Source organism: Mustela lutreola, chromosome 18 (genome assembly GCF_030435805.1).
Source record: "Mustela lutreola isolate mMusLut2 chromosome 18, mMusLut2.pri, whole genome shotgun sequence".
In the NCBI taxonomy this organism is placed as follows: domain Eukaryota; kingdom Metazoa; phylum Chordata; class Mammalia; order Carnivora; family Mustelidae; genus Mustela; species Mustela lutreola.
The window spans coordinates 27,002,085-27,021,037 of NC_081307.1; the positions used below are offsets into that span (position 1 = coordinate 27,002,085).

At 36.1% G+C, this 18,953-nt stretch overlaps 1 protein-coding gene across 8 annotated transcripts; it reads right to left on the reverse strand.

The window, feature by feature from the left end:
- Nucleotides 1-1,299: 1,299 nt before the first annotated feature.
- CFAP96 (cilia and flagella associated protein 96) lies at nucleotides 1,300-18,870 on the reverse strand. Of its 8 annotated transcripts, XM_059155851.1 has the most exons (8): nucleotides 18,600-18,850; nucleotides 16,197-16,380; nucleotides 14,217-14,436; nucleotides 13,081-13,218; nucleotides 12,911-12,986; nucleotides 9,357-9,536; nucleotides 3,610-3,779; nucleotides 1,300-1,540 (listed from the first exon to the last, which is right to left on the reverse strand). In XM_059155851.1, the coding sequence occupies exons 2-8, from the start codon at nucleotides 16,294-16,296 to the stop codon at nucleotides 1,492-1,494; spliced, it is 933 nt and encodes a 310-aa protein (XP_059011834.1). In that variant the 5' UTR covers nucleotides 16,297-16,380; nucleotides 18,600-18,850; the 3' UTR covers nucleotides 1,300-1,491. The 8 variants fall into 8 exon arrangements, with proteins under 8 accessions (XP_059011834.1, XP_059011833.1, XP_059011832.1 ...); XM_059155850.1 differs by lacking the exons at nucleotides 1,300-1,540; nucleotides 3,610-3,779 and adding an exon at nucleotides 3,976-5,962 and having other exon boundaries at nucleotides 16,197-16,332; nucleotides 18,600-18,870; XM_059155849.1 differs by lacking the exons at nucleotides 1,300-1,540; nucleotides 3,610-3,779 and adding an exon at nucleotides 3,976-5,962 and having other exon boundaries at nucleotides 16,197-16,332; nucleotides 18,152-18,870.
- Between the last annotated feature and the right edge of the window lie 83 nt (nucleotides 18,871-18,953).

An 18,953-nucleotide genomic window follows, 5' to 3' on the forward strand; every position in this document is an offset into this window, starting at 1 on the left:
ATATATATGACTTTTATTCAGTTATGTGCACCTGGTGAAATTATTCCCAAAGACAAATGTATTCCCTCTGGGTCACATTACATCCTGGATAATGTCTTCAGGATGTTCAATCTACACTGTCTTTTGCACAGGAAATAAAGATTTTAAATATTCTTTTAGAAAAAAAGTAAATAGTATGAGATATAAAAATAAATAAATAAATAAATAAAATATTAAAAAATAAAATAAATGATATAAAAATAAATATATATAGGAGACATTCCCCCCTCAAAGTATGTATGTATGTGTATACATATGTGTGTGTGTAATAGATACATATTACAACAATAAAAATTTTCTGTACCATCTGTAATCCTTTTAAAAGCCAGATTCAGCTGAATTGACATAAATCCCCCCTGCCGGGAAAAAAAAAAAAAAAAAAGCAGGTTGAAAAGAAGAGTACTGCAGCCTTCATATATTCTGATTTCCAGCTCTGAGAAGTCTAGAATGGCAAAAGGACACGTACTAAGGAAATCACCGTCGATCAAAAATAACTTCCCCAATATATTACATTAATAGAGATAAATTTCCTTTTTTAAATACTACCACTACCACCCCCAATTGAATAAGGATTGTTAATAAAGACCTTACTGTAAATTACAGTATGTCTGTAAATCATATCTTTTAAGAACAGGTATTTTTTAAAGTGGTAGGGCAAATGAAAAAGAGATAATCTGGGAACAAGGGAATAAGACCTAGAGGGAGATGTTCCAGGAGAGGCAGCTTTGGACAGCTACAAATGCGCATGACAGGACACCAAAGACAAACTTCATCCACCTTGTAACTTTGTATTTTTATAAGATACTCAACTAAAAGGGCATTCCCCATTTTCCCTTCCTCCAACTCATCCTGGGGCTGCCACTGGCTAATACGAAGTTCTACACAGGCCATAAATAGAAGGCATGAAACTACATAAAAGGAGACATTTACCTCACTCTGTAAAGTGTATACATTAATCTATGCAATAGGAGTGGATCCATATTTCTTTTTGATGTTAAGAATGCTTTAATGGGCTGTGACACTTGGGAGAAGCTGTCATTCCAATTTTCAGATATCTCCAGGAAGAAATACAAGGTAAGAACTTAATGTGCTCTTTCCATCCCACCAGCCCCAGCCTTCACCCTGGATTTCCAAGCTTGCAATTCTTCAACATTAGGACTAAGCTTTCAAATGATAGACAGCACTTAAGAATTTTATGGAAGGTCTAAACATTATATTCTCCCCAGAACACATATCTAAACAAAGATCAATAACCATATATTAAATTATTAAGAAATACGGTTTATTTGTTAAGTAATAGTACTAAAGCAAGGAAGAATATTAGAATTTCAGGCTCAAATATCTTTTAAATGTTTGAGATATGTTCCACATCTTATGTTTTTTGCAAATAGTTAGCACTCGATAATGAATTATTGGTAGTCACAACCTAGAAAGCTATTTGTCTTCCAGATGCTAATAGGACTGTACTGAAGCAGTCTTGTAGTTCTTCGTATTTAGTGCCCTAAAATTGGAAAATAAATGCACATTTAATTTTTTAGGTGTAGGTAATATATTTGTATATTCTTATAAAAAAAGTTTTGCAATAAAAAATTAATCATCTAAAACCAAACTCTCTCACCAGATTAAAAATTGTCACTTAAAATATAAATTAAGAGGGAAAAATTAGTTTGGAGGACCAATTTTAAATATCACGCAGAGAGAATGCATGTATGTGAGCAGGCGGAGCAGAAAGGCAGGCAGGGGAGGGGAGGCCAAAGGGAGAGAGAAAGAATCTTAAGCAGACACCAGCCTACAAATAAATAATTAGGGTAAGGGATGCTTGGATGATTCAGTCAGTTGAGCATCTGACTTGATTTTGACTGGTCATATGATCTTGGGGTTGTGGGATGGAGCCCTGCATCAGGCTCTGCACTTGGTGCAGTGTTCTTGGGATTCTCTCTCCCCCTCTCACTCTGCATTTCCCCCTACTTGCAAGCCGTCTAAAATAAATAAATAAATAAAATCTTTAAATAAATAAATAAACCTGGGGTAAAAAAAAAAAAAAAAAGCTAAAACTTGCTTTTGGATAATATTTACAATAATATAAAAAGTATCAATAAACTCAAAATTGCTAAACAGAAGATAAACTTCTGATTATCCAAAAGAGCAATGTTATTCTCTCTGCCACAAGCAAATTTATCATAGAACTTTCTCAGGTCTGTTCTATGGATAGAAAAGAACACTCGGAAAACCTGCAACTGTCCCCCTCCCCCACCTCCACAAAAAAAACACATCTATTTGAGGGTAAGTGTGGTGAAGAAAATACTGATTTTACCCTCTGGTTCTGTATTACGTAGATAGAGCTGGGCAGAGTACTGATAGAAAAGAGGCTTGCCAAAGGATGAAGATCAAAGGACATGAGAGAAGGACTCTATATATTCACATTTTCATCAACTAGTCCCTTAGAACATTATGCCTTTAGACAACAGATTACATAAATAATGATGAACAGTCTTATTTTGGGGATAGGAGAGTAAGATTTACATTATAATCATTGCTCACAAATGATACAGATGTACTGAGATATTTTAATGAAAGAAAAGATTATGAATTTGGTGTCCTTTACCTAATCTAGTGTATGGTTACCCTGAAGTTAGAAATATATAAATTAGCTTAATTTGTAATAAAACTTTTTCAGTGAATAGATAGAAAGGTAATCAAATCAATTCTTCCACTTATGCATAATGTTGGACACAAACAAAGAAGGAATGATGGACTGTCCTTCTCTAATTTACATTTTGAACTCCTGAGAACTTTTTTCAGTTTTGAGAGTGCTCAAACCTTGGGTAAAATTGAACTTTTAAGATACTTTAATAATATACTTTTCTTTAAAGTATTATAAAGTGATGCTGATAGCTTTTTTAACTAACCAAAATATTTCCTAGAAGATTTCATAAAAGATTATTTCAAGGGCGCCTGGGTGGCTCAGTGGGTTGAGCCACTGCCTTCGGCTCAGGTCATGATCTCAGGGTCCTGGGATCGAGTCCCGCATCAGGCTCTCTGCTCAGCAGGGAGCCTGCTTCCTTCCTCTCTCTCTCTGCCTGCCTCTCTGCCTACTTGTAATCTCTCTCTGTCAAATAAATAAATAAAATCTTTAAAAAAAAAGATTATTTCAAACTTAAGAGGTCTTAAGTGTCATTAGAATTCCTCATAATTACTGAGAGCCTGAAGCCCACATAAAGATAATAATTTAACAAAGATCAAAAACACCCCTTGAAAAACAATGTTAACTGTACTGCTAACTGAACTATAAATATCTAAACAGCCTCAAACAACTCATAATGATACTACAGATTTGCTTTAAAAATAATGAACAGAATAGTTTATACAGATAAATTGGGCTTTTTCTATTAGAAATTTCAGAATATGGGGAAACTTCTACATGGGAGAGCCTCTACATAAAAGGAGCTGAGATTTTCAAAGATACTTAGATATTTCATTGTTTAAAGTATGTATAAATAAGAGATATTAGGGATCAAAAAGTCAAAAACAATTTCTCTTAGTTTACAGGCTAAGATAACATATTACTACCTTTTGACATTCAAAGTCATTATACTTTCAACCGGTCTGCTCTTTGGTCCACCTGGTGGGTGAAAAATCTTAGCATCTTTGCTGGAAATCTGGGTTGCCAATTTAACCACATAAGGGTCAGCAGAATGTGAAGGGTAAGGGTCAAATGTTCCTGCTTTCATTCCACCAGCCTACAAATAAAAATGAGACAATCTAATGTAGTTTTGTAAACTGCTTCTAACAAAATTAGATTTTGAGGAAGTTCAAATATATTTGTGTATTGTCTACGGAGTTGGTTTTACATTTAAAGAAAGTTGTCTGTACAGACATACCTCAGAGATATTGGGGGCTCAGTTCAAGACAACTGCAAGCTAAAGATTTTTTTGGTTTCTCAGTACATTTAAAGTTATATTCACACTATGCTAGAGTCTATTAACTGTGTAATAGGATAGTGTCAAAAAGAACAATGCACATACCTTACTTTAATAATGTTTTACTGCTAAAGGCAAAAATTACTAAACATCATTTGAGCTTTCAGTGAATCATTATTTTTGCTGATGGAAATTCTTGCCTTGATGTGCTAATGGTTGCTTACTGACCAGGTGGTGACTGCTGAAGGTTAGTGTGGCTATGGCAATTTCTTAAAATAAGACAATCAAGTTTGCCATATTGATGGACTCTTCCTCTCATCAATGATTTCCTTGTAACACGCAACCTGCTTGACAATGTTTTACCCACAGCGGAGAACCTCTTTCAAATTGGAGTCGATCCTCTCAAACTCTGCTGCTGCTTTATCACCTAAATTTATGTCATATTCTAAATCCTTTGTTGTCATTTCAACAATCTTCACAGCATCTTCATCAGGAGTAGATGCCATCTTAAGAAACTACTTTCTTTGCTCAGACATAAGAAGCAACCCCTCATCCATTAAACTCTGATCATGAGATAATAGCAGTTCAGTCCCATCTCTGGGCTCCTCTTCTGATTCCAGTTTTCTTGCTGTTTCCACCACATCTTCAGTTCCTTCCTCCACTGAAGTTGGAACCCCTCAAAGTCATCCATGAGGGTTGGAATCAACCTCCAGACTGTTGATATTTTGACCTCTTCCCATGAATTATCGATATTCTTAATAGCATCTAGATTGGTGAATCCTTTCCAGAAGGCGTTCAAATGACTTTGCCCAGATCCATCAGAGGAGTCACTATCTACGACAGCTATAGCCTTATGATACGTATTTCTTAAATTATAAGACTTGAAAGTTGAATTTATTCCATGATCCATGGGCTGCTGAATAGATGTGTTAACAAGCATGAAAACAACAAATCTCATTGTATATTGCCATCACTCTTGGGTGACCAGAGGTATTGTCAATAACCAGTAATATTTTGAATCTTTTTTTTTTTTTTCTGAGCAGTAGGTCTCAACTGTAGGCTTAAAATATTCAGTAAATCCTGTCATAAACAAATGTGCTGTCATCCAGGCTTTGTTGTTCCCTTTATAGAACCCAGAGTAGATTTATCATAATTCTTAAGGGCCCTACAATTTTGGTTATCTAAGTGGGCACTGGATTCAACTTAAAGCCACCAGCTGCGTTAGCCCCTAACAAGAGAGCCAGCCTGTCCTTTGTAGCTTTGAAGCCAGGCAGTGAACTCTCCTCTCCAGCTCTTGAAGTCATAGATGGTATCTTCTTCCAATAAAAGGCTGTTTCATCTACATTAAAAATCTGTTGCTGAGTGTAGCCACCATCATGAATTCTCTTAGCTAGGTCTTCTTAGCTGTAATTTGCTGCAGCTGTATCAGCACTTGTTGCCTTACCTTACACTTTTATGTTACGGAGATGGCTTCCTTCCTTAAACCTCATGGACCAACTTCAGCTAGCCTCAACTTTTCTTCTGCAGCTTCTTTACTTCTCTCAGCCTTCATAGGAAAGAGGGGGGGCCTTGCTTTGACATAAGGAAATGTTGAGGCAGCCTTGATCTTCTAAACACTAAAACTTTCTCCATCAGCAAGAAGCGGGTTTTGCTTCCTATCATTTATGTGTACTGGGGTAGCACTTTTAATTTCCTTCAAGAACTGTTCCTTTACATTCACAACTTGAGTAACTGTTTGGCACAACATTCCTAGCCTTTCAGCCTATCTCTGCTTTCAATATGTCTTCATCATTTCTAGCATGTGATTTAAAGTGAGACATGCAGGGCACCTGGGTGGCTCTGTCCATTAAGCTTCCGACTCTTGATTTTGGCTCAGGCCATGATCTCAGGTTCATGAGATCGAGCCTCTCATAGGGCTCTGCACTCAGCAGAAAGTCTGCTTGAGATTTCTCATTCCCTCTCCTCTGTACCTTCTCTCTCCAACTCTGTCTCTTTCTCCCTCTCTAAAAAAAAAAATAATAAAGTGACACATGCAACTCCTCCTTTCACAGGAACACTATTGCAGGGTTATTAATTGGCCTAATCTCAATATTGCTGGTTCTCGGGGAAGGGGGAATTCCAAGGGAGAATGGCCAGTCCATGGAGCAGTCAGAACACACGACACTGATCAGTTAAGTTCACCGTCTTACATAGGTGGTATTCCTGTTACCCCCCACACAAACAATGACAATAGTAACAGCAAAGATCACATTGATCACAGATCACCACAACAAATATACTAATAGTAAAGAAGTTCAAAATATTGCAAGAAGTATTAAAATGTGACACAGAGACACAAAGTAAGCAAATACTGTTGGGAAAATGGTGTCAATAGACGTGCTCCAAACAGGATTGTCACAAACCTGCAATTTGTTAAAAAAAAAAAAAAAAAAAAAAAAACCGTACCTGTGAAGCACAGTAAAGCAAAGCCCAATAAAACTAAGTTTGCCTGTACTTTTCAAATACCAGCAGTCTCCCTGCCGCCAATTTTAAGGGGCAAGACACTGTAATTTACAAGAGTTCTCTATTAAAATGCAAATGTTTACAAAAAGGTAATATTCCAAATTCCTGTCAATTATTAATATTTTAGTAAGAGTTTACCAGATCAGGCTATCATCTAGTTAAGGAGTGAACCTATTACTGAGGGAGTAAGACTTAGGTCAAATATATTTTAATACAGAAAGGAGCTGGGGGCTCAGAACAAGAGGATGCTCAGAGAAGAGGCCAAAGCTAAGATCTGTCCAACTGGGAGGCTGACATAACATTAGTTTATTAAATATCAGTCAATGATGAAAAAGATATAAAAAATAAAAGCTTTAAAAAATAAGGAATAGTACATAGAAACAGAAATGGAGAGGAAAATGTGATCTATTTTATACTTTTTTATAGTCTACTAAAAGAAGTCAATTATTTTTTGACCTGTGCATAAAAGAAATTATTTTCTTGACTATTTAAGCTGATTTGCCACAATTTTAATCTCTTTATTATATATAGCTACTAAGAAAACTCTACAGAATCATAATAAACCATTTAAGAAGGCATTCTTTATCTTACAGTATCTAAGCCAAATATACATGAAAATTAAATTAAAAGATATAATTTTAATATTTCAAGTTTTCCACCTGAGGACATATAGATTGTTTTGAATCTATGCTAACATCTACTCATAACAAAATAGATCAAAGCATACAAAAAAAAATGGACAGACCAGTTACACTTAATGTTATTGATGCAAAAATACTTAAAATATTAACAAATAAAATAAACTAGTACACTTAGAGATTAATACAACATGGGTAAGTGGAATTCATCCCAAGAAATCTATTATTATTATTCATCTTATAACAAGTAAAAAAGAGAAAAAAATGGTCTAAGTAGATTACACCAAAACATTCAATATAATTCTACATACATTCCTGATTTATCCCTATTTTTGGCATCTATAAACATGAAACACTAGAAAAAATTCAAGTAATTCAGTAAATTCAAGAGTAAGGCAAAGGATGGCCACCACTGCTAACCTACGCTATTAGACAAGAACATGACTTAAGAGCTACAAATACTGGAAAGGAGGGAGCAAAATTATTTGCAGATAATGTAATCATATATCTGAAAATCTAAAGAGAATCAAGTATTACCCATTAGAACATAAGAAAACTTAATGAAATAGCCAATTATCAAATGTTTTTATAAAGATAAATTACATAAGGGAATATATGATGGGGAAAAAAACATGTTGACTAGAGCCTTAAAATACATAAAATGCAGGGTATATAAACCTGTGTGAAGTAAAATATAGAATTCTACAAGGTACTAAAGGTTTTTATAAGTAGTTTATTTCTAGATGAGAAGATTCAAATCATAAATATGCTAATACACCCAAAAATCTGAAGATTTAACTTTTAAGCAAAATACCAAACATCATCTTTCTCCCCAAATCTTTAGAAAATAACCTCAAAGTTCTAGAGAGTAAATGTGGGAAAATAGGCAATGTAATTTTTTTAAAGAGTAGCAAGAAGAAACTAGACCATACTAAATCAAAATGTAATTAAAAGTAGCTTGGTATAGATAGAAATAAACATCAAACAAAATAGAAATTGAAGGGGAAAATGGGAATTTTGACTTGACAAGGGTGCCATTTCAAAGCAGTGGTATTAAAAATTATTCTATCAGTGATATTAGTGTCTTTTTAAAAAAACGATTTTCTTGAAGTCTAATTCACATCAGTAAACTACCCATTTAAAGTTACAATTCTATGACTTTTGAGAGTTGTATATGCCCTTGAAACCATGACTGCAATCAAGATACAGAGCACATCCTCCCCCAAAGTTTCCCCCTGCCTTAAAAACTGGATTTTGAGGGGCACCTGTGTGCTCAGTAAGTTAAGCGGTTAAGTGTCTGCCTTCAGCTCAGGTCATGATCCCAAGGTCCTGAGATCAAGTCCAGCTCCCTGCTCAGCAAGAAGTCCACTTTCCCTGTCCCTCTGGACCTCCCCCAACTTGCACACACTCTTTTCCTCTCAAATAAATGAATAAAATCTCTGAGGGGAAAAAAAAAACCCTGATTTTGAGAAAGACAAAACCTGAATCCGTACCTTGCTCATGTCAAAACATATTTCAAATGAAGATTTAAATGCAAAAGTGTAACATTAATAGAAGGAATAAAAAATGTATATTTCTATAATATTGGTGGTAAGGAAAGTGATTCTGAGAATGACATAAAACTCAGCACAAAGAATTGATAAATTTGACCACATCAAATTATCAAATTTCTGAATAGCACAAAATACCATAAATGAAGTCAAAGGTTCAAGACTAAAAAAAATTATTTTCAACACAAATGACAAAATATCATTTACACATTAAAAGATCTTATAAATTGATACGAAAAAGACAAATATCCCAGTAGAAAATCTGCAGGGAAAATGAACAGGCAATGCACAGAATACTAAGGTTTGTAAACTATAAGAAGCATTTTTATTTTTATTCACACTTGTAAACCTCAGCAGAGTAGGAAAGAATTCATTTTAATCACCATTTCACAAACTAAAAGATGGTCTGGATTTTTGTGGTTTTGTGCCTAAGATCTAGAGAGGAACTGAGAAAATTCACTGTAAACTGAAATACACTTAAAGTCACAAATAATTATTTCAAGAACTCCATTATTCCCTATACTAGCCAGGCTTTGTGACTTTTCATAATTTTGTTAAAATAAATTTCACAATTCTTACTGTGCACAATACCAATGTGAATCATAGATGGAAGTTTGTTATTTACATGGCTAATAAAATGATTTGACAGAAAGAAGCAACAGTTCTTTATAATGTGTAATAATCTCATTAAAATTTTTTTAACTTACCTTTTTACCTGGAGAAGAGGGCTTAAAGGGGTGTGAAAGTAATTCTTTCTTCTCTGTTTTTTTAATTGGTGGTAAAGTTTTCTCAAATGAATAAGGATTGGTATCAAAATATTCCCTTGGGTAAAGGTTTAACTTGAAAGGTGTTCCTTTAACTAAACGGTGGTGTTCTTCATTCTCCTTCTGTAAATCAGAGTTTGAAACTATGTAACAAATGATTCAAATGATGCAAAATGATTAAATTTTTCTTTTATATTTTAAAACATGCATGTAGATTTTTTAAATATATACTGCTAGGTTCACTTTAAAACATTCATTTGTTATGTTTTGTTTCTATGATACAAAAGATACCACCTCTTCCACACTACAGTGGTAAGGATAACCATTCAATTTATTCTTTTGGGTAGTGTTTCTCAAATTTTAGTTTTCATAGGAAATTCTTGATAATTTATTTAAAATACAAATTACAAGCTCTTCTCTCAAAGATTTCTGATCCTCTTGGTCTGCTAGACGATCCTCAAATCTGTAGTTTTGTCAGTCACCCCCAGGTGATGCTGATGCAGGTACCATAAAGCAATGCTTTAAAGATCACCTTTTGCTAGAATATTGTGTCTGTTTTACCAACTCTTGCACTGTAGTATTCAGTTGAGTACGAATCAGCACATATATGTGAGTAAATAGGGGATGCCTGGGTGGCTCAGTGGGTTAAGCCTCTGCCTTCGGCTCAGGTCATGATCTCAGGGTCCTGGGACTGAGTCCCACATCGGGCTCTCTGCTCAGTGGGGAGTCTGCTTCCTCCTCTCTCTCTTTCTCTCTCTGCCTGACTCTCTGCCTACTTGTGATCTCTGTCTGTCAAATACGTAAATAAAAATCTTTTAAAAAATTATATATGAGTAAACTACTCAAAGGCAAAAAAAGAACCACCTTAAAAGACTAGAGGTAACAGTGCCTGGCTCTTACCACGGGGCTGGCAACAGTTCTGGTTCCATCAGCTATACTGGAAAACATGGCTGCTAGGGCCCGGGGTAGAGCACACAGAAAGGGGTGACCTCAGGAGCAGGGACACTTAGCCCTAGATTGAGCATTGCTCCTATCCCACCTAACAAATCTTAAAAGTGAGACCTGAAAAAATTCCAACAGTTTCCAAGTCATTTCACTGCATCCCAGAACAAAGCCCAAGAATTTTTTTTTTTTTAAGATTTTTTCTTTATTTATCTAACAGAGATCACAAGTAGGCAGAGAGGCAGGCAGAGAGAGAGGAGGAAGCAGGCTCCCTGCAGAGCAGAAAGCCCGATGTGGGGCTCGATCCCAGGACCCTGGGACCACGACCTGAGCCGAAGGCCGAGGCTTAACCCACTGAGCCACCCAGGTGCCCCAAGAATTTTTATAATATAAGAAAACATACAGCACTCAACAAAGTAAATGTCACAGTGCCTGACATCCAATCAAAAATCATTAATAATACAAAGTAGAAAAATATGACCTCAAAGAAGAAAAACCAGTAATTCAAAATTAACCAAGAACTGACATAGATGTTACAATTAACAGAAAAGGAAATTGAAACAATAATCAAACTGTATACTAACTATAGAGACATATAAGATATATTTTTTTAAGAAACCAATGAAGTAGAACTTCTGGAGAGCAAAAACACCATGTGTGAGATTAGAAATACACACATGAAAGCATACCAGATCTTGCAGAAGAATAGATTAGTGACCTTAAGGACATAGAAAAAGAAACAATTCAAAATGGAATACAGAAAAGGAAAAAGAGAAGTAAAAGAAACAATAAAAAACAAAGCAAACAGAGCACTGATAATCTGTGGGACAATTTCAAGAGATCTAATGCATATGTAAAAGGGGTCCCTGAGAGAGAAGAGAAAGATAAAAGAACAGAAAAAATAACTGAAGAAATAATAGCTGAAAATATTCCAACTTTGATGAAAACTATAAACCCACAAGTCCAAGAAGCTCAATAAACTCCAAGAAGAAGCAAGATGAAAACACTACCAAAGCACATCATAATCAAATTACTCAAACGAGTAACATACAAATCTTAAAAGTAGCCAAAGAAGAGAGGACAGTAAGTACATACAGAAGAACAACAAAAATCAGCATGACAGCAGATTTCTTGTCAGAAACAAGCAAGAATGCAACAGGGTAAGCTCTTTAAAATTCTAAAAAAATACATAAAATTTCTGACTTTTAAATAATAAGTTCTGAAAATAAGAGCAGAACTTTACTATTAGGAGAGAAAAGTATTTTATGCACATAAAGTTTCGGATAAGACTAATTACTGGGGCAGCCAAGGGGCTCAATCGGTTAGGTGACTGCCTTCCGGCTCAGGTCATGATCCCAGGGACCTGGGATCAAGTCCTGAGTTGGGCTCTCTGCTCAGTGGGGAGTCTGCTTATCCCTTTCCCCTCCCCCGTTCGTTCTCTCTCTCAAATACATAAATAAAATCTTAAAAAAAAAGACTACTGAGTCACTGATAAAACTGCTTTGTGTATATTTGTATGTTATTACTATTCCTACAGATGAAAAGTAGCTTATACATAATTTTGTGATAATCCATACATAGCAACAAAGATGCTTGTTAAATGACCAAGGTTCTGCCCAATTTAATAGAAAACTTTTCCTGGGTTTGGACACACCCCTTTGCAAAAATGGCCACTATCCTTCTATCTCGTGGCCCTACTGCTGCTTAAAGTCACCACGGAAAAATTGTTGAAAACTGCATGCCTAAAACAACAACAACAACAACAAAAACTAATAAAATGTTGCCATTTAAGTTCTATTGTTTAATGTCCAAACGAATTTGACTTTTCATTAATGCCAGTTTCCTCTAAGTTATATTGAAATTGTTAAATTATGTTAATACTGCTCCAAAATTTATAAGGTTTCCCCTACTCATTCCCATACAGGCTTTGTCTATATAAGCGACTATGTTTCATTCAAAGTCAAATATTATATAAAATGCGTATAGAGGCATATACGCGCACATTTAGCTTTTATTTCTATCATTAAATAGAGTACTTTCCTCCCATCCTATCACTCTCTTTTCTGTAGGTATTCACTATTCACCCATTCTCTTCCTTTGACATTCTCCTCTCTCCCTATCACTCCTGCATTGCATTCATTGATCATAATGGCTCGACTAGGCTGCAGGTACTGCCGCTACTGCATTAGCCACAAGATACCAGGGTGTAGTGGGAATATGGCTAAGGTTTGAGACATGGCTCTTCTACTCAAAATAGGACATAGCTGATCAGGCCAAGTTAACTGAAGTCTCATAGCAGTTGAGAGAGATATAAGGTTGATGTGATAAACTATACCAGGAGTTAAAAGCTCATCCTGGGAAGAGTGAAAAGATATATAGCAAGATATGGATATCAATATCAAAAAGGTAAAATTATCACAAATCATGAGTATCAGTCTACCATTGCCCTAGTAAAACAAACACTGATAAAATAAAACAATGCATAATTAGATCACAAATGAGTTCTCTAGGTCAACTAACAAAGATTGAAGAAAGTTAAAAATAGATTATTTTACCTTATAATTTAGTTTCGGTGCATCATAGAAATCAGCAGAGTGTGAAAACTGCTTACCAATGGTAATATTTGCATAGCTAAGGGAGGAAATTAAGTAATGGTGATTTTAGGATTCAGAAATTTAAATTTAAGTTCAAAACAAATTATATGAAAGTATGAAAAACATCTTACCCATATCCAGTTCCTTTCTTTCCTGGGTTTGTGTATAAATTCTTTCCAGGTGCCTCATATTTTTCTCTGGGTTTTGACTGTGCACTGAAGAATGGCACGGGACCACCTAATGTGCCATAGTAGCTTCCTAAACCACATCTTAAATACAGTTTTTTAAAAAAAGAGGCAAATTAATACAGCAAATTTTGTATTATACATATTTGATCACAATTTATTTAAAGAATGACTGAAAAAGGAACAAAATAATGCAACGGAACTGACTTGCCTAACTTTGGTAAGAAAAAAGCAACCAACGTTTTTAGTTTTTAATTTTCCCCATTTTCCAAAGTCACAAATTTTCTAGTGAGATAATGTTTTTATTTTTTATGCTTATTTTAAATGTTCCATATAAACAAAATTTCATAATCTCTAGGAAGTGAAAATAGTTTCCATTAATTCAGGAGATTACAGCTTTACTAACCTCAAAAAAATAGGACAATTAAGCACAAAATTGGCCTTCAACCAATCCTCACCACAAACTCTACACACATTACAGAATGTGCATTAATGTCATATCATAAAGCTTATATATAATATGATACACCAGACTACATGATTTTCTTTGTTTAGTGGTTTAAAGGTAAGAAAAAAATGGACCTTCACATTAATAACTGTCTCAACTAAAATACTGTTAAACTCTATGCATGTATCTTCACCATGATTTTTAAATAACACCTTCATAAATTATCTTCTTTATCAAAAAAAGGGCTTCTCTTAATTTTATAATTTTTATGTATACATTTTTAAAGTTTTTACAAAGCAAAAAAAAAAAAAAAAAAAAAAGAGTAAAGGGCACAGATGACCCAAGGTAGCTTTTTCAAGGTTTTGAAACAAATGTATTTGCATTATTTAGCCGGCTTTTATTACATGAACTAATAGAGAGCAATGACATAATCAAAAATCTAATGAGATGAGGATCTACTTAGAACTACCTATCAACCTGTATCACCCAATATTAACTGTCTCCACCTCCAAAACAAGTGTAAAAGTTTAAAAAATGGATCATACTTCTTAAGTCCTCCAGAATAATACACAATTTGAGCTAGAGTAGAGAAAAGGACAGGAGACATATCTATGACTTTTCCCCAAACACTTACGGCTTTTTATCTCCACTACTAGGGAGGAAGGCTTTGCCTAGATTTTTTTTGGCTTCTTCCATCATACGCTGTCTCCTCACTTGGTTCAGACTTACATAGCCTTCACCTTCAAATATCCTTACAAAATGGGGATCAAAATAACCAGCCTGGAGATTCGACATTTCTTTGGATCCCCCAGGAAGCATCTGTTTATTTTTGCTTGCAGCCTCATTAAAAGGTCCTTTAAAAATAAATTAGGAATATCATAATTTTGAGCTCACTAATAATTAAAGAACATGAAAAATAACTGAGAAAAGTTTCAAACTGTGGGATTGGGCCCAGTGAGTTTTGAGTTCTAAATACTGTCTCGAAACGTTCACTGAAAGCTCCGTGTTAGAGTACATTCACAATAAGACCTAAGAGGTTTCCACTAAACCATTTTATTAATTAGGTCCTGGTTATAGGCTCTGAATTTTAGAGCTTAAAAAGACCCTGAAAATTATTTAATCCAATATTTCCCCATCCATAAACTAGAAAACACTGTGTGAGATTATCAGTAAGTACTTGTTGGGGGCGGGGCTGGGGGTTTAGGTTGAATTGAAAGGTGTTCCATTCTCAAACTGAGACAATTCCCCTCCTGGATATATACTCCACACACAGGAGGTTTATACTCACTAAAAGATGTGAACAAGAATTTTCATAGCTGTTTCATTCAGAATATTAAAAAACAAGTAACTACTCAAATGTGCATCAACAGGAGAGCAGATAAATAAATGTGATATATTTATACAACAAAATAGTAGTAGCCCAGCAATTTTTTTAAAAGGCTTTTTTTATAACAGCCTTTTTTTAAAAAGCCTTATTTATTTTACATTTAGAGCTTCTTTTGAAATTTAGATCTAGGAGCCCTCAATTTGGGAAGTCCTTCGGTAATTTGAAAATTTTTTTGAACTGCAAACAATCCTTAAATCAGCAAGTTATTTAAATTGAGTTTGTATCACTGGTTTTTTAATTGAAATTTTTGAAAAGGTAATATATTCACATGGTTCCAAATCCAATAACATGTTTTTACAATAAATTTTCCTCCCACACTCGTACATCCAGTTCCTCTCCCACAGGAAATCATGGTATTTTGTTTTCCAGAGAATGTTTAAACATGTCCCAATGAATATTTTCATTTACTTTTCTATCTTTGATGCTTAGTATAATAGATAATAAACAATTCTGCAACTTGATTTTTTTTTTTTATTTAACAATATATCTTGGAGATGTTTCACGTCAGTGTATTCTTTTTGTAACAAAGGAGTCACTGAATAACCAAAAATTTAACTAAGTCATTTAAAATGTTTATTTACTTTAGCTCTTTATTATTTATGACTTTTCTAAAAATCCCTTAACTGTTCACTTAGTATTTTACTTTTCAGGAAAGCAAGTCATGTATGGCCTTTTGGCATGTAAATGTAAATACTGCTTGCATAAGAAAGTGTCCCATCTGAGAAACCATAAGCTAAAAACAAATTATTCTGCACCTTCAGAAAGAAGTAAAATTACCTAGGACAGAGAATATACAAAGGAAGGGTATCCCAGTGAAAGGAGCTTCCTGTTCTTATAAAATTAAGTTCTCTCTTAACGCTTTTGAAATTTTACAATTTTATTCAATTTTAAACTTAATGCTCTAAAATACAGAACAATAAAAAATACCATTTAAAAATATTAAACCCCATGGGACACCTGGGTGGCTCAGTGGGTTAAAGCCTCTGCCTTTGGCTCAGGTGATGATCCCAGGGTCCTGGGATGGAGCCCCGCATCTGGCTCTCTGCTCAGCAGGGAGCCTGCTTCCTCCTCTCTCTCTGCCTGCCTCTCTGCCCAATTGTGATCTCTATCTGTCAAATAAGTAAATAAAATCTTAAAATAAATAAATAAATAAATAAAATATTAAACCCCAAATTTCATATAGTAAGTACCCACTGTTAGGCTGTAAAGAAAACCAGATATACTTACGATTAAATGATGACACATATTTATCACCAACAGTAATATATTCCATCTCACTGAAGAGGCCAATCCTCTCCATATCCGTTTTCCCTCCTTCCACAGGCATGGTTCCTTCTTGTGGTGGTATTCTCTATATTGACAACTTCAGAGGGTTCACTATGGTTATTTCTTTATAGCAAAATCCTACTTTCTTTTGAAAAATCCAGGGAAAAAAGTTCAGGAGAAAGACAATTATTACATTTCAGTCCAAATTACTTGCAGTCTGGGAATTAGCATTCACTGTAAAACAATGTCCCAAACTATGTGGGGAAAGAATCTACTTTGTGGGACTAAAGGGGAATAATAGCATTCAAAATTATGACCTAGAACCTTCCCCTGGATTCTCTGGCTGATGTATCCACAAATAGGAACAAATGTGTATGACAGCATCTGTCACATTGCCATTCATCTGTTGTAAATGATAAAACTGTTACTGTATAGTATAGTACAAATACTGTGTAAAAAACATCTTTCTTTTGAGAAGTTCAAAGTATATTTAAAAATCAGTTACATAAGGGGAGAGGACGCTTTCAGTTTAGAGCAAATAATTTAAACATACTGCGTTGTCTCTGATGTTGGAAATTACAACAGTTTTTCAGAATCCACAACACATACGGTCATTATATTTTATCCTATAGTTCTTTTCTCAACCTTGAATGAATACAAGAAATGTGTCACTGGCAAAATTAGTTCACAAAGGGGATGGATGGGAAAGGACAATTGTCTAGGCAAGATAAAAATTAAGAACAAAAAAAACAAATGATAATCCACAATGAATTAAGAGTATTTGTTAAAGGGCAAACTGCAATTGTGAATTTCCTTCTGAAATACCACATTATACATTCAAGTATTTATTTAGATGTTTTTTAATTAAACAGGTTCTGGAAAGGAAAACCAAGAGCTAAGGAATATTTGCTTCCATTTCATCATTATATATTTTTAAATATATTTTTATTTATAAATGTATCTATATAAATATATTTATATACATCATTATATTTTTTAAACATATATTATTTTTTAAATGGTCTCCACATCTAGTGTGGAGCCCCAAAGTGGGGGCTTGAATGCACTACCCTGGGATCAAGACCTGAGCTGAGATCAAGCGTGGGTCCCTTAGACTGAGCCCCCAGGGCACTCCCATAATATTTTTTTAAGTACCAACTAGATGCACTGGGCTTACATTACTGAATAAAACAGACACGGTTTGTGCTTCCCAATTTATAATCCTCGGTAAGACCCTTTTGTCTTGAATTTCAGTGACACTAAACACACTTGCTTGTGTGTTCACAGGCAACTGGGGCTCATCTGAGCTGACGTGTAATATCAAGGCCGCGAGATTCCGTTTAAACAAAAGCATAAGAAGATATGCTTCCATCCCACCCCCCACACCCCCACCCTTCCTCCTCTTCCCCTGACCAGGTCTGTTTTCAAAGCAAACGTCAGTCAGTAGGGATGTACCACTTTCATTTGCGGCTTGTTTCAAAGCTCCAACCCACTGCTGTTTCACGGACTCAAATCCTTTAAATGGTTCGCAAAGTCCTCTAATCACCCACGTTTGTCACCACGGGGAACCCCACTCCCTGGCACCTGGGCTCCATTTGACTTCTTTCAATTCTCAGATAAGGCTCGCTGCAGCCACAGGACCATGGCACCTGCTGTTTCGCTTCCTGCGAGTACTTCACCGTGCCGACTCCTTTAGTTCCCCCAGCTAACACGGATCCTTCGGGCTGTGTAGCTCATTGATCACTTCTTTAATTATCTCTCACGTACTTCCCTTCCCAAGCCCTCGCCATGGTTTATCTAACGGGTTATGAGTTCACGTACAACGTGTGGGCATCCTTTAATCAACAGCTGTTTTCCTCCACTAAACTGTTGGCTCCACGAGGGCAGGCACCGGGGAGAGTCTGGCTCTTCCTTACCCCAGTGTTTCCAGCGTCTGCGCAGCGCCCGGCGCACGACCCAGCGAGCCACAGAGGGGAAAAGGAAAGGAGAAGTTCCCGCCTTGAATTTTCCCACTACTTAACTCTTCGTGACCCACATTTACAGAATCGTTCGTTCCTTCAACAAACACTTCGCAAACCCCTCCTCTGGGTAAAGCTCGCGGACAGAAGCTAGGAAAACATTTCAAAGGGCACCACGGATCCTGGCCCCAGGTTGCTTACAACCTAAGCCGGCGAGCGCAGGCTGAAGTGTACCCCAAGCTGACTTCGGCAAGATTCCCTTAAGCTTCAAGCGCTGAGGGGACGGGACGGTGGAGGAGGGGCGGAACACTGAAGCGACAGGAAAATGACTTCCCATGAAGGAAACAGGCTCTGAGTAGGGACGCATCTAAAGGACAACACCCTGCGGCCCCGAGGACCAAGTCACCTCTCAGAAGGACACCCCGTCCGACAGCCGACACCAGGTCGTCTGAGGTCGGGGCCGCGTTAACTCTGCCACAGGAGCGACAGGGGCTACAAGCCACGTCGCGCCAACTCCTGCGCGCGACGCCTCCCTGCGAAGCGCCTCCGCACGCTCCGCGCGCGGCCTATAGGGACCGTGGCCGCAGCTGTTTATTGTGACGCGTTGCCTCGGGCACGGGAGAACTCGTTTCTAAGTACGCTACGGAAGGATACGTGGAGAGTGCGAACAGGCGTAAAGACTTTAGAATATGGGTAGAATGAGAAAGAATCAACCAATAGAATTTAGGGGGAAGAGACTTCTTCCGCGAGAAGCCGTGGT